Source organism: Amyelois transitella, chromosome 5 (assembly GCF_032362555.1).
Source record: "Amyelois transitella isolate CPQ chromosome 5, ilAmyTran1.1, whole genome shotgun sequence".
Classification (NCBI taxonomy): domain Eukaryota; kingdom Metazoa; phylum Arthropoda; class Insecta; order Lepidoptera; family Pyralidae; genus Amyelois; species Amyelois transitella.
Window position 1 is genome coordinate 3,577,168 of NC_083508.1, and position 15,528 is coordinate 3,592,695.

General features: G+C 33.6%; 1 protein-coding gene across 1 annotated transcript in view; it reads left to right on the forward strand.

Annotated features, from left to right (window-relative positions):
• LOC106138305 (uncharacterized) overlaps nucleotides 1-15,528 on the forward strand; it is a 28,647-nt gene that overhangs the window by 2,527 nt on the left and 10,592 nt on the right. The window contains exon 4 of the mRNA XM_013339429.2: nucleotides 12,962-13,141. Within this exon, the coding sequence (XP_013194883.2) occupies nucleotides 12,962-13,141 (180 nt within the window). The remainder of the gene's footprint in view (nucleotides 1-12,961; nucleotides 13,142-15,528) is intronic.

Genomic DNA, 15,528 nt, shown 5'->3' on the forward strand with positions numbered 1-15,528 from the left:
TATAAAACCGCACCATACAACTTTCAAAATGGAGATTGGAGAGTGGTTATTAATGAACATACATATTTAATAACATGTTAATTCACTATTGTTAACTTGAATGATTGACTAGGTACTTATTATTACCTAGCTGTGCTCGCGACTTCGTCCGCGTGGAATAGCTATTTTGGGCATCATTGAAATCCTCAAGGAGGAATAATTTGTCCCCGTTTTGTCACATTTTCTATTATTTCTTCGCTCCTTATAGTTTTTATAGCAGCGTGATGATAAATAGCCTAAAGCCTTCCTCGATAAATGGTCTGTTCAACACAAAAAGAATTTTTCAATTCGAACCAATAGTTCCTGAGATAAGCGCGTCAAAACAAATAAACAAACAAACAAACTCTTCAGCTTTATAATATTAGTATAGATACTCACAAATAAAAGTAACTTGAAACGTAAAATAAACTTTGTTTCTGATTGAATCAGGTAAAAAGAGATATTAAGGGTAGGTAGCTGAGAACGGGTTGTAGCAATTAAGTTTTTTCGTTTTGATTATTTAATTACATTTTGGATATGGAATTATAAAAAAAACTTACTTGTTTAACTTTTCAAAAGCGAATGAATTATATTAGTAAAAATAAATTAAATTTATCTGAACGTGACTTGTTAAAAAACGACTTCCGCACATTATCAGAAGACAGTAAATTTGAAATATAGATATCACACATACCAAAATTTATAACTATAATTACTTATTGGGATCCTAATAACTAATGAAGAAATTTACAACTATATAACCAAAATTGACCTAAGTTCAAGCAACAATGTGACGATTCACCCAAAGGTGAGGTGACATAAACCGTCAACGCTCTCACAAAGGAAATGTCAGCGAAATGTTTGGCCATTCATTAGTAGACACAGGCAGACACGGGTCGACAAACATTGCTCATCACAATTTGTTGCTGACAATAAGCGCGAAAACTGACATTCAAAGCCATCTTGATGGATTTATACGGTTTCATTGTTGTAGAAGTTAATATGCATCTTTGATACTACATGCATACATATTTAATATAAAGTTTTCATCCTTAATGGGACAGACAGAGCCAACAGTCCCGAAAAGACTGAAAGGCCAGGTTTAACTGTCTGGCCCAATGATGGAAATCAGATTCAAACAGTTTGCTAGATACATACATACATAAAATCACGCCTCTTTCCCGGAGGGGTAGGCAGAAACTATCTCTTTCCACTTGCCACGATCTCTGCATATTTCCTTCGCTTCATCCACATTCATAACTCTCTTCATGCAAGTTTGGCGGGTTCGGGTACTTTTGACCTGACCGTTTACCAGGACGTCCTTAATTTGATCAAGATACGTTCGTCTAGGTCTTACCACTCCGACCTTTCCCTCCACACTCTCCTTGTATATCTGCTTAGTCAACCTGTTTTCATTCATCCTCTCCACATGACCGAACCCAATCAATCAATATCTATAAAATCAATATCTCAACATACCCTTTTCTATTCCTGTAACTACATCTTTTTTCACATCACAACATTCCCTTTGCTAGATAGGTTGAATTATTGCGACAACTAAAACGATCCAAGCAGAATCCCCTGTTAACATTATCGCGGCGTGCAAACCTGAGTCTTTTTATAAAAAATAATAGTTTAAAAAAAACTAAAAAACTACGCTTTTATTGCTAATCAAACTAAAAAATAGAAAATAAAAATTAATGACAAAGGAATTCAGTAGTAGCAAGTCGAACAATCAGTTATAGTCAGTTGTAGTAGTAATTACCTCGGATTAAAATTATAACAAAATTAAATTTATAAACAAAACAATTTAAATCAGAGTAAAAAGCGTGGGGTGCCTGATGTAGTAAATATTAAAATCATTCTATTAGCATATATTTATGACAAGAGAGTTATGAAAATGAAGTAAAATGCACCCCACGCTTTTTACTCTGATTTAAATTGTTTTGTTTATAAATTTAATTTTGTTATAATTTTAATCCGAGGTAATTACTACTACAACTGACTATAACTGATTGTTCGACTTGCTACTACTGAATTCCTTTGTCATTAATTTTTATTTTCTATTTTTTAGTTTGATTAGCAATAAAAGCGTAGTTTTTTAGTTTTTTTTAAACTATTATTTATTTTCTATTTTTTAGTTCGATTTGCAATAAAACGGGTAGTTTTTTAGTTTTTTTATACAATTATTTTTTGGAAGTTAACACTTCTGGTATAACTATCTTACTAGAAAAGACTTTTGCAACCATGCGCCCATCGCCGGAGGTTTTCACAACTAACTTTCTTAAAGTTATATGTGGCCTGATTGGATTAAATCTCATAATATTCTCATCATCATGATTCTTTTTAAGGCGATGGGCTTGCAACCTGTCACTATTTGAATCTCAATTCTATCTTAAAGCCAAATAGCTGAACGTGGCCTATCAGTCTTTACAAGACTGTTGGCTCTGTCTACCCCGCAAGGGATATAGACGTGATTATATGTATGTATGATGATTGTTAAACCCAGTTGAAAAGAATTTTATAGTGATAAATCACTGTTAATAATATTTTTGACTATCCAGCAAACGTAATAATTTTCGATTGTGGCCTTGCCAGGAATCAAACCACAAGATTAAGAGGCAGATTGATACAGGAACAAAAATATTTCAAACATACCTCCACTGCCTTTACAACCAGGAACGCAACAAAGTTTATCTGAAGACATCGTGGCACTTTTGTTGTAAAATCTGTCTTTCACAAAAACAAACACAAACTTGGGACTCCTATCTCAAATAATAAGGTACTTTTTACAGGAGTCCTATCTCAAAATATCTGCACAACACAGTAAACACAGTCAGAGTCCAATCTCAGATGATAAAATCACACGAATATCCGGAAGAACAAAGCTCGACTGAACGGAACATTCCAAACTCCAAATAACGACAAGTTATCAGCACAAAACAAAGTGCAAATAGGTAAATACACAGGCACCGGTAAAAAACAACAGAAAGAAAGTTTACAGGTGTTCGAATCGAATTCAATCAAAACTTACTGCAAAACTTATTTGACATAAAAAACTGTCACTCATTTTCCCAACGAGTATTACAGTGTTGCTATTATAAATAGGCAAAAGATACCTAATGTTAATTCAAGAATTGCATTAATATGTTAAATACGTATTAAATATCGCAAAGTTCTGTAGGTAGTAACTTTATTCTTGTATTTTTGTAAATTTAGTTGTTCAATTTTCATTTATTACTTTTGTTTTATTACTTATATATTTTTTATTGTTTTAAAATATTCTACTAATTCTACTATGGTTTCTAATGGTAATTCTAAATGGAGCAATGCGATGAAATAAAGAAGCCTCAGGTTAATAGTAACATTATATGGAAATATATTACATCTCTTTTTGACTCATTATACGTCAGAACTTCTTGGTTTCTTGTATGGAGATTACTGGCACTGGTGCTATCTCTGTCTCTCTTACTCTCATACGAAGGATCTAAAAATGAATTTATTAATCCTGGCAGTTTTAATAAGGATAATGAGAAACTCTTATCAAAATATTGCATTGTCATCGGTCCTTGATACGTGTGCAAAGTTCCAAGTTGATCAGACGTTTAGAAATCAGTGAAAATTAAGCTCAAAGATTCCGTTACATACATACATACATACATACATACATACATACATACATACATACATACAACCCAAGCTAATAATAAAAAAAAAGCGTAGTAAAAAAGCGAGTGCGTTTGACTTTATTGACCTTTCTGATGGTAAGAAGAGAGCATGGTAGTCCCCCATACATTATTGACTCTTGCCTTAAAAGTCTTCAATTCGTAGGAATCAACTCTCTATGGGAATTATTTGACTTACCCACTCCTGGGTCCTGGATTGATTGTGTTTATCCACAGGAAGACGTAAAAGGAAAAGTTGTAGGCACATGGTATATATATTAACAAATAATTATGTATATAGACTAGTGTCCGACCGAAGGTCTATTTTTGGCCGAAGCCGAAGCCGAAGCCGAATAATCGGCTATCGCCACAACCTTCGGCCGAAGCCGAAGCCGAAGCCGAAGGTTTATATTCTCTCAGCACTCAGTAATTAATTTTGTTCAATATTGTCTACAAGCTACAATAAATATTAAAATCATTTCAAAACCTCAATATTGAAGATTTATATATTGACTGTTTCATATAGAAGTTGATGATATATCAAAGAGGTGGTTGGTTTAGAGATAAACAAGCTGTTGCCCGCGACTTCGTCCGCGTAAATTTCGAGTTGAATTTTAATCATACAGTCAGATACAGACAGACAAAAAATGTAAAAAAAAAATTCTCTATCCGTTTCAGTCAAAATATTAAATGTACAGAAAAAATATTTTTACCGTTTTATTATATGTAGTATTTTGATTTTCAGTTTTTTTACATAAAATACTCAAACAATACAAAAAAAATATATTTTTAATAATAAAAAATATCTTGTAATTGTTGGGATTCGAACTTGGACCGCCAACTTCACAGTCTCACGGGCTAACCCATCGAAGCCGTTGCGTTGGTGTCGAAATTAAAGTAGACTACATAAATATGGTCACGTCTTTATCCCTTGCGGGGTAGACAGAGCCAACAGACTTGAAAAGACTGAATGGCCACGTTCAGCTATTTGACTTAATGATAGAATTGAGATTCAAAAAGTGATAGGTTGCTCGCCCATCGCCTAAAAAAGAATCCCAAGTTTGTAAGCCCATCCCTTAGTCGCCTTTCACTTATATTTATATGTTATAGGTATAATTTCGTAACTTATTTGCCGGCCTTGAGTTCATTCAAATGTCGATAACTTTTTTTTTTGTGAACCGATTTTATGAAACAAACTTTTAATGTTATTCTGAGTTAAAACAAAGCAATTGGTGAAAGTTTGAAGTAAATCGGTTTAGTACTTTCGGAGATAATCGTGATCATACATACAGACAGACAGACAAGAAATTAAAAAAAAATATTTTTGCTTTCTATTATTCATTCTAAGTGTCCCTCTATCCATTTCAGTCGAAAATACTAAATGTACAGACAAAATATTTTTACTGTTTTATTATATGTATAGATAAAAGTTTGTGATTTACCTACTGGTAAAAATAATGATTTGATTTCTTACAAAAACACTCGTTTAAATACACGTACGGACTTGTTTTGATGCATGCAATCAGCAATGTGATATTTTGACAGTGACTCCCCGCCGCCTCATGACTTTCGTAACAGTTCGTTCAATCTCGACGGTCGCTCGGACCTTCGGCGAAACCTTCGGCTTCGGCCGGATTTTGGGCCGAAGCCGAATGTTTCGCCGAAGGTGGATTTTTTGGCCGAAGGTGGCCGAAGCCGAAGCCGAAGCCGAAGCTTCGGTCGGACACTAATATAGACCTATGGTTTTACAGACAAGCGTTCTAACGTTGCGCTACAGAGCCCGTCATCAAATAGTTTATCTGATTGGTAAAATAATATTTAATTATAAAAAAAACCTCCTTATTTTTCGACAAAACGTTTGTATGTACCTCATAAAACCACTGCACCAATGTTAATGAAATTTTGCAATCATAGTTTGGAGCACGGAAAAAGACATTGATACTTTTCGTTGATGTTGAAACACTAAAAAACGAGCAGCTTGTACCTTCCAGATGACACAGATAAAAGTTCCCATGGGGATAAAGGGTCTATAAATAAATTACGGAGCTTTACTGACCCTAAACTTAATAGGATTACTTTCGATCCGTGCGATGTAGGATTGGGACAACAATTATGTCATTAGATATTTGGATTTTATACAGTTCATCTTAGTAAATACATAAATGTAAACTTTCTTTCTAAAAGCCTGAAATGTTCCAGACTTGTGCAATGGGATACTATCACGACAATCTATCCAAACTTAGTAATAAAATAAAAATAAACTGGGAAGCTTTTAAATACATATGCGTAGTCCCGTCTATATTTCTCGCGGGGTAGACAGAGCCATCTGTCTTGAACAAACTGCAAGGCTACTTTACAATACACTTTATGATGGAATTGAAATTCAAAGAGTGACATGCTAGCCCATCGCCCGAAAGAATTCCAAGTTTACTAGCCTATCTCTTAGTCACCTTTTACGACATCCATGGGAAGGAAAATATATTATACTCTTTAATTTTCTAAATTTGAAGTAGAAATTTTCTACAAGTAGATTTTCTCGCACATACCTTTACAAAGTGTAGAACAACCTTTACGTAAATGAGTCAAAGGCGTTCGCATTACCATCTATTACGAGTACGCATTGCTTGCAAAATTATGTGGAAGAAATTTATTTGTATCATGGCGATTAACTGCTTTTATATTTAATCTAATGAGCGGCTTACTGTTGGCTCTGTCTACCCCGTAAGGGATAAAGACGTGATTATATGTATGTTTAGTAAGACATATGATAACAGACAGATTCTTTCATAAGTACTTCGAGAAAAATATCGTGAGGAAACCTGTACATTCAGGCAACTGGATAGTAAACATGATAAAATACGGGTTAAATTCCCCCGCAATGGTTGCGGAGGTCAAATGGGAATCATCACTTCGTGCAAAAACCTAACTCACCTAATCCAGGGTATATGGTCTAAGGCTCACCCCCGGTTTCTCCAGAGTAGTGAGGATGTTACCTGGACGATAGCTATTAAATAACTTTACTTTATAAATAACAAACTAACTTAATACATTTAAACTTAATTTAATAAAAAAAAGAAAATTAAATAATACTTAAAACTTAATCAGAAAAAATGCGGTGCTCTTGTGGCATGGTGCCAAGAACTCCGACTGCATTACTTTACTTGTATGGGTATCATCTTTATTTAATGTAATGTAAGTACTTATTACAACAACTATGTATACGCTCAGTATTACGTAATAGATGACGAACATAAATATAAAAGAGTTTGCAATTAAAACATACCTATCCAAAATTACGTGTAAATAGCAGATTTTACTTAAAAGATTCCAAGTAATACAGATTCTCTTCTTATTTGAACTTGTGTATTATTAAAATTTCTAGCGCTTCTCAGTCTGTTTGTGATTGGTGGTAAACTCTCATACAATTTCCTAAATACTTCTATAAAATGTGTGTCAGTGAAGCGACATAAAATTTTAATGTTTAACGCGTCTAGCAGTCATTGGTCACGGCATGTTCCGGCAAACCTTACTTATTATTTAACGATTACTGCAAGCGTAAGTGGGTCATGTTTCGTCATTATTTTCATATTAAATCGACAAGTGCCGTGTAATTCCCGGCATCAATTAAAAAATTGGACCTCTCCATATCTGTCCCATTTGGCGCAAAAGGCGACTAAGGGATAGGCTTATAAACTTGGAACTTGGATTACTAACCTGTCACAATTTAAATCTCAATTCTATAATTAAGCCAAACAGCTGAACGTGGCCTATCAGTCCTTTTAAGAATGTTGGCTCTTGCTACCCCGCAAAGTGTTATAGACGAGATTAATGTAAGTAAATCGACATATTTCGATAAATTATTTGTTCGTTTGAGTTTTGGAAAATATTATGTTGTTAATTTCTGCATGAATCTCGGCTTACGTGGAATAGGAGAAATTGTCAGGCTATGTCAAACTGCAGGTGGTTTTCAGACATGACAGGCATGTGACAAAAGTGAATTCAAGAGGTAAGGTAAAAAACATCAACGGAAAATATTTTTTTTTTATAAAACTCGCCTGTAAAGATAACTTTTATTTATTTTGGAGGATAAATACAAATTTTTTACTTAGTAGTACTTTTAGGTAGCTTCTTCTGTGCTGATTAATTGAGCCTATATATTATACGGGTGAAGTCGTGACCAGTCATTTATAACAAGAAAGCGTTTGACGGGAGCTTAACTAAATGTCTCGGAGCGTAAAGACGGCCATCAGTGGAAGACATAATGACGTTGTTTCATCTAACGTTATATGAAATTGCGTCCGTAAAGTACAGTGGGCTACGTAGAAAAGCCTTCGATACGTATAAACGAAAGTGGTATTAATATGTGGCCCACTGTATAGTGGCCAGCGTCTTCCTAGTGTTACCACTATTTTTGTGCGGTGGGTACAGTAGGTATTTATTAATTTATTTAAAACGTTATTGCACAAAACAAAAATGTACGAAAGGCGGACTCAATGCCGTTTGGCGTTCTCTACCAGTCAACCTACTACCACCAAGTCAGCTGACCAAACAGGAAAAACTTTAAGTTGGTGGTGCAATAAAGTGCGCATGCATACTGAAAAATACATACATTACGAAAAAAAATCGCATAAATACATACAAGATACATAATATACATTATAAATACATATACATATACATACATATATAAAATATCAAATTAGGATGACCCATTATTGAGGTATGTTAGTTTAGATAGGGACAGTTTTCTGGATGAGATTTAGAAGATGCTGTCTTATATGCATCACCTTAGTAAAAGGCTAGTTATATCTTGGTCGTGGTGAAATAAATGCAATTTCATTTATACTCGTACCTATCATCTTCGTTGCGTCTATTATATAACAGACAAGTGTTTTCATTCAATTTGGAGCCCTCCGTAATAATAATCCACCTTTTGTGTGTCCGTATTGTTCAAAATGTTCAGTAATTCCAATTTAAGCTACACCTTTCCTAAAGCGGCAGCGGCTTTACTTGCTCTGGGATCCATATATATCTGTTTCCTACATATCTTAATATTATAAAGATTTAAATATTGTAATTTTGGGTTATTTGTTTCTTAAAGTTCTTGATTAGTTTTAAAATCTGCACGAAAAGGGAGGAAACTGGCACTGACGTTCAAAAAATCTATCACTTTTCTTAATAAAATATAATCAAAACAAAATATAAGCTATAAATAGAAAATAGTACTAGTACCTACCATGCGTAAAGAAAGTGAGGTAAGCGGACGTTTCACAGCAAGCAATATCTGAATATTGCGCATACGCATGATTGCGACCATGCTGTAACCACAAAATACCTTTATTATGGTGACGAGGTACGTTTATATATTATCCAAAGGCTGCTAAAGTAAAAATATTTGTATGAATGGAAACGTAGAAAAGACCTAATTTCTGTTTAAATTTTGACTGTTGGCTCTATCTACCCCTGTTGGATATAGACGTGATTATATGTTATGTTATAGATTGAATAAATTGTGTGCTTCTACATGCAGACGTGTAACAAAGATTAAGTGACAAAGTTAAACTAACCCTTTTGATTTAGTATGTCTTTAATGAATAAATGTAATGAGTTAATAATTACTAGAAATGAAATGTTTGGAATTTAAATTTAATTAGGAACGGGCCAAAGATAATACATACAAAAAATCAATATAAACTCCTAAAATAGATCCCAAAACCAGCTTCTTTACTTTGTTCTTAAAAATACTATGGAGATGGTATGACTAAATGGTGAAAATTTGACCCATTTTTGCCACAAGTCAAAGTAAACGTAAAAAAAAGGTTCCCTTTTTTCTTAGGCAAATGTTTAGTACAATAAACCTGTTTAGTGACTTTTGTTTTGCAATCAAATTTACACAGGCTGATTAACATGTAAGTGAAAGGTAGGTTCCCGCTTTTTTGGGATGTGTTAAATGATGTGTGATGTTTAAAAGGGTTAGTTTACACTGAGGCGCAAAGCGATATCACATTATAGAGTTAATTAAAATCTTTAGTTATTACACGACACGGCGTGTCACGCGTTTTCGCCTTCGGTGTGGACTAACCCTAAGAGTGGTTGATAGGTAATAAGAAATCTTTATTATTTGGTTCCATTGTGTTGTCGGAATGTCGTGAAAGTTATGATTGTCAGAGAAGAGGTCAAAAATAATTTATTTGAATACAAACTATTTGTTCTGTAAGTTTCGGTGGCGTGATAAAATGTTCCGTACATTGGAATTCCCTTAAAATTTCTTTGTTTTTTGTTTCTTCATTTATGTACCAGTAACCTATGCATTTTCATAAAGAGGTTTCCTGTAATCTGTGACTAAAATCTGTAGATAATTTCCCGAAGTGTGGTGTTGTTATCAATTTGAAATTGTCAAATATTTTTTCTTTTATGTGTTACTTTGTATTGCAATAATGTTAAAATAATAAATTACTCACCTTTGCCTGCCGAAAAAATGCCTGTTCATTTAAAAAGGCATTGTTTTCAGAATTATCCATCTTATATATAATTACTTATGCAAACATACATACATATTTGAAATTTAAAGACACAGAGATCCTTAGTGGGTTCCGTTTTTATTATGAGGAAGGGAACTCTAAATATACTGCACAAAAATATATATGAAAAACATATACTGCAATCCGTAAGGCCTGAATAAACACAATTTGTTTGTGTTATGTCTCCCCTTTATTTCTCATACATGTGATATGGGATTCCATTGTCTTTATATAACATCATTTATGGCTTTATCAAATTTTTCAAACGTCATGTTTTTGTGAACAGATTGATGCTTTGTTTTGCTTCTGTTTTCGGTTTTGTTTTTCTTAGCATGAATTTAGAAAGAAAGTTTATTTTATGGGCTATACCTTTTGTGGAGAATAATTATCTGACTTTCCGATATTTGACTATTCCGCATAGTCCTGATGAGATGATGATGAGTTTGAGACTGAGATGATGATGAGAAAATAAAGCAAAAAGGTTATAAGCAAAAAAATTGCAGTAAACAGCAATTTCTTCTAAAATATTTATTTATTTTCTAAATAAAACAATCGCTTTCCTTTAATCTTTCTTCTACCTTTCTATTCCCTCATATCCTGTTTAATTCCTAACTTTAATTAATACTGGGCGAACCGAAACGGGTATTATTTAATGTTATTCGATTACTTACCTTTTATGGCATAAGAGTCTTCGATTAATTTGAAATGAGGCTTGGTCCTAACCGATAGGGATAACGACAAACGAATGAACGAATTAAATAATGTTCAGTATCATTAAGACTAATCGTGGTTTGTTTTAAATTTTAAAAATGGAAACGTATGCCTTTCAGTGTTCTATATAGTTTTTTTATAAAAATTTCAAATTTTTCTTAAAATAAAATCATTTGGCCAATACCCTATATATTTATAATGAAGTGAATGTATTTTATAGCTATGGTGCGACTAATATTATGAGAAATATTTGTAATTTGGATCGCGCAAGACAATTGTCATTTAGATTTAGAAAGGCAAGGAAATCTTCATTTCTGTTTTTCTGACCTGTTACAAGACACCAGATATGTTACTCTAAAATCAAATTTTTTAACTTTTATAAACTTGGAATATGTACTTTTTTAAGGCGATGGGCTAGCAACACTCTTTGTATCTCAATTCCATCATTATGCCATACAGCTGAACGTGGCCTTCCAGTCTTTTATAAGACTACTGGCTCTGACTTTCCCAAAAGCTATAAAGACAGGATTAAATGTATATATGTACTTTTTTTAATACAGTAGGCTTCAAATCAAAAAGCTTAATTTGAATATAATTACAGGTCGAACGGAACATGTCCTTGATGAGAATCAATCACATCAATAGTAAATTAATTACCGATACGTCGTGTTACAACGGTCGAAGCTTGATCCCATTATTAATTAACGCAGGGTGACCACCACTAAGCCATTAAGGGATTAGTTTAATCAGGAGAAACAACAGTTTATACAACCTCTGTTTGTTTAAGAGCTGATTTAATTCATTACAAATATTTTCAATGTACACGTAATAAAAATTTGAATTAATTCAGCTAAAGATAAGTAAAATTATTAATTAGTATTCAAAATATGTAATTATTTTGAATAATTTTTATTAAGAGTAATTTTGAACAAACTCTTAACAAAAAATTAATTTTGTAATAATTAATTAGATAAGTCATACATTTATATTGGTTAGAAAATGAACGTGTAGAACAGAACACAGTAGTATGGATAAATTCTTAGTAAAAAACTTCTAAGTAAATAGTACATACATACATACATACATATGGTCACGTCTATATCCCTTGCGGGGTAGGCAGAGCCAACAGTCTTGAAAAGACTGAATGGCCACGTTCAGCTATTTGGCTTAATGATAGAATTGAGATTCAAATAGTGACAGGTTGCTAGCCCATCGCCTAAAGAAGAATCCCAAGTTTGTAAGCCTATCCCTTAGTCGCCTTTTACGACAGTAAATAGTACTCGTGTAAATTAAAGTAAATAATAGAAAAAAAAATAGGTATAAATTTATTCTGTAAAAGTTTCAGTTTAATGTCACTGAACATCTTAATATTCCATTTTTTAACTACTGAAATAAATTTAAAAATCATGAATAAGAAAAAATAATTTCTTATATAAAGTATAGTTAATAGCGAAAGTTCATTCTTACCTATTATTTCATTCTGTTTTGTCTTCTCATGTCAATAATTTAATTTATAAATGTATATTCACAATAAGAAACTTTATTAAGATTATTTATTTTTAATTTCAGTAGACTAAACAAATAGACTATAGTTATTTGTAACAAATTTAAACGCACCTTAAATAATAATATAACGTTTATTGCATCTCAGTATTTGTGCTGTAAATTAATTAAATTAATATCATGTAACAATATTTGGATAACTACTGCGTGAAATTGAAATAATTTAATTAATTGTTGCAGGTGCCGTATGGTTACCGGCACTTTAGAATAGGGCCACTCCATATCTTTTTCATGGATGTCGTAAAATGGGACTAAGGGATTGACTAATAAACTTGGGATTCTTCTTGTAGCCGATGGGCTAGCAACCTGTTACTATTTGAATTTCAATTCCATAATTAAGCCATACCAGATAAACGTGGCCTTTTACTCTTTTCAAGACTGTTGGCACTGTCTACCCCGCAAGACATATAGACGTCTCTATAATGTATATACATATGTCTCATAAGTGAAGCAAATTATATTTTAACTTTTCTATTGTTACAGAGAGTTGGGGTCAAACCGATGGACACCGATTCACATACCCGGCGTCTCCACTGCTGACCCAGGGCTCCGACGTGGCCCCAGGGTCCTTGTGTCCAGAAGGAGCCGGCCAAGGCGACGAGTGTGTCCATGTCAAGAATGTCAACTTGGATTCGACAGTAGAAATCGTCATGTTTGATCAGGGTAAGTAATCTCGGCTGTTAGCAAGTTACACAGAATGAGGCTATGCCGTATGGTTTCCGAAACCTTAGAATAGGATCACCTACCTTTCCCATGGATGTCGTAAAAGGCGAAGGAAATAGGCGCACATTCTTCAAATACAAGTTTCCATGCTTGTCTCGTAGCGAAGAAAACGTAGTGTGTAGCTGCTTCCCTTACAGTGCAGATTGTAAAAGTCTATCAAGGGAACGGATAATAAACTTGGAATTCTTTAAGGCATTGGTCTAGCAACCTGTAAATTGTTGAATCTTAATTCCATCGTAAAGCTTTACAGCTTAACGTGACGTTTCAGTCTTTTTGTGACTGGTAGCTCTGTCTACACCGTAAATTATACACGACCACACAACCAAAAGCGCGCAAATGTGAGTGAGCGTGTTTTTAATTCATATTCCGTGTTTAAATTTTAAATAATGAAGGATAGATCATCTTCATCCAGGCTTTAGCCCCGGTTGCATCCTCACCTCTGAAAAAGAGCCCAGGGTATGCCTTTGACCATGGATCCTAGATTGGGTGAGTCAGGTTTTTACACGAAGCTACTCCTATCTGACCTCTGCAACCATTACGTTAAAACCAACCGTACCATTACAGTAAACTTAACCCGTATTGGATCCATGGTTACACATCCAGTTGCCTGAATGTGCAGGTTTCCTCACGATGGTTTCCCTCACCGTAAGAGCATCGGTTAGTATAGTAAAAGGTAGACACATAAAAAAACCTCTGCCAGATGCAAATATTTCCACTCTTATCACTTTAAGTAATAATTTTATAGAGACAATTTAAGCGTAACTCAATATGTATAGTTTCTCAGAAATATATCAAGCCATTATTACCCTTTGTGACTTCGTGGACTATAATTTTGCAATTCCGTTAGTAGGTAGTAATTTACTTGCTATTGCCATTAGCAGCCATTGATTTTCAACGAACTTGGAAACGTGATCTGAAAATTGATCCCATTAATTATTTAAAGCACAAAAAGCGAATATTAAGGATTAGGTTTAGGCTATACACAAATATTTTTCTAACCCACATCCAACGGGTCCACTAATAAGCGTTCCATAAAAATCGGTTTAAGTGTTTTAATGTGATTCTGTTTATTCAATTCAAATCCTATTATATTTTTAATTGGATTGTGTGTGGGTTCGTTTGTCCACTCGTCACGATTTATCTAATGGTCCAATCATCATTTGGGTGCCGTGTGGTTCCCGGCATGTATAAAAAAAATAATAAGACCACAATCCCACCTCGGCCATGCATCAATGACTATTTTCAAAGTTATGTACATTAATTTGAATATTAACCGATGCTCCTACGCGGTGAGGGAAATCATCGTGAGATTCACGAAGAAGGTTTATAGAAAAGGTTCGCTAGTCAAACATATTGTATAACCGTGTCCAGTTGAATTAGAAATCACGAATACTAGCTAAACATAACGATGTTTAGCCAAACCTTATTAGGAAGCTCAAATATGAGTTTTCTTGTGCGAAATCCCGGAATGGATGTGTTTTCTCAACACTTAAACTAACGAATGGTGTTTAAGAGTTCGTGTAAGCAAGCATGACAGTTGTACTGATGGCGTTTATTGTGAATAGCTTTTACAAATGACAAAATGGCGAAAAGTTATTTTATCTTATGATACAATTTGAAATGTTAACTACAAAATACCTAAATTTACACACAAATAAATAGTGCCGTGTGGTTCCCGTTGCCAATATAAAAAAGAATAAGACCACTCTATCTTACCCATGAATGTCGTAAAAAGCGACTAAGGGATAGGCTTATGAACAAGGGATTCTTCTTTTAGGCGATGGGTTAGCAACTTGTCACTATTTGAATCTCAATTACGCCTTATTACGCCATACAGCTGACCGTGACGATGTAGACGCGATTGTACGTACGTTCTATTTCACACACATCAATGAAAGAAATATAGGTGAAATTTTTTCATTTATTTCCTTATTTTATTTCAATATATTTTTTTTATTTTATACTTGATCCAAATGTTCATTGATAAAAAGGTAAGAAGGTATACTGTTTAAAACATCGTTAACAAAATGGGAAATTTATTTTCTCTTTTCCACTAAGTAACAGATAGACTTGAAGACATAATAGAAGCGAATGTTTTATAGGTACTTTGTTTTGCAGAGATAAAATCTAGACGTAACACTCCGAGTGATACCTACTTTCTACCCAGAATGATTGGCATGTATGTACGAAACAATTAGTGATACATAAATGTATGTATACATTCAGTCAGAAAAGTATCGGGAATGGATTATTTATTTATGGTTCCAAATTCAAATTTTTGTTTTTTTTGTTGTTGTTAGATTGGCACAACTGTTTTCCATTTTGGC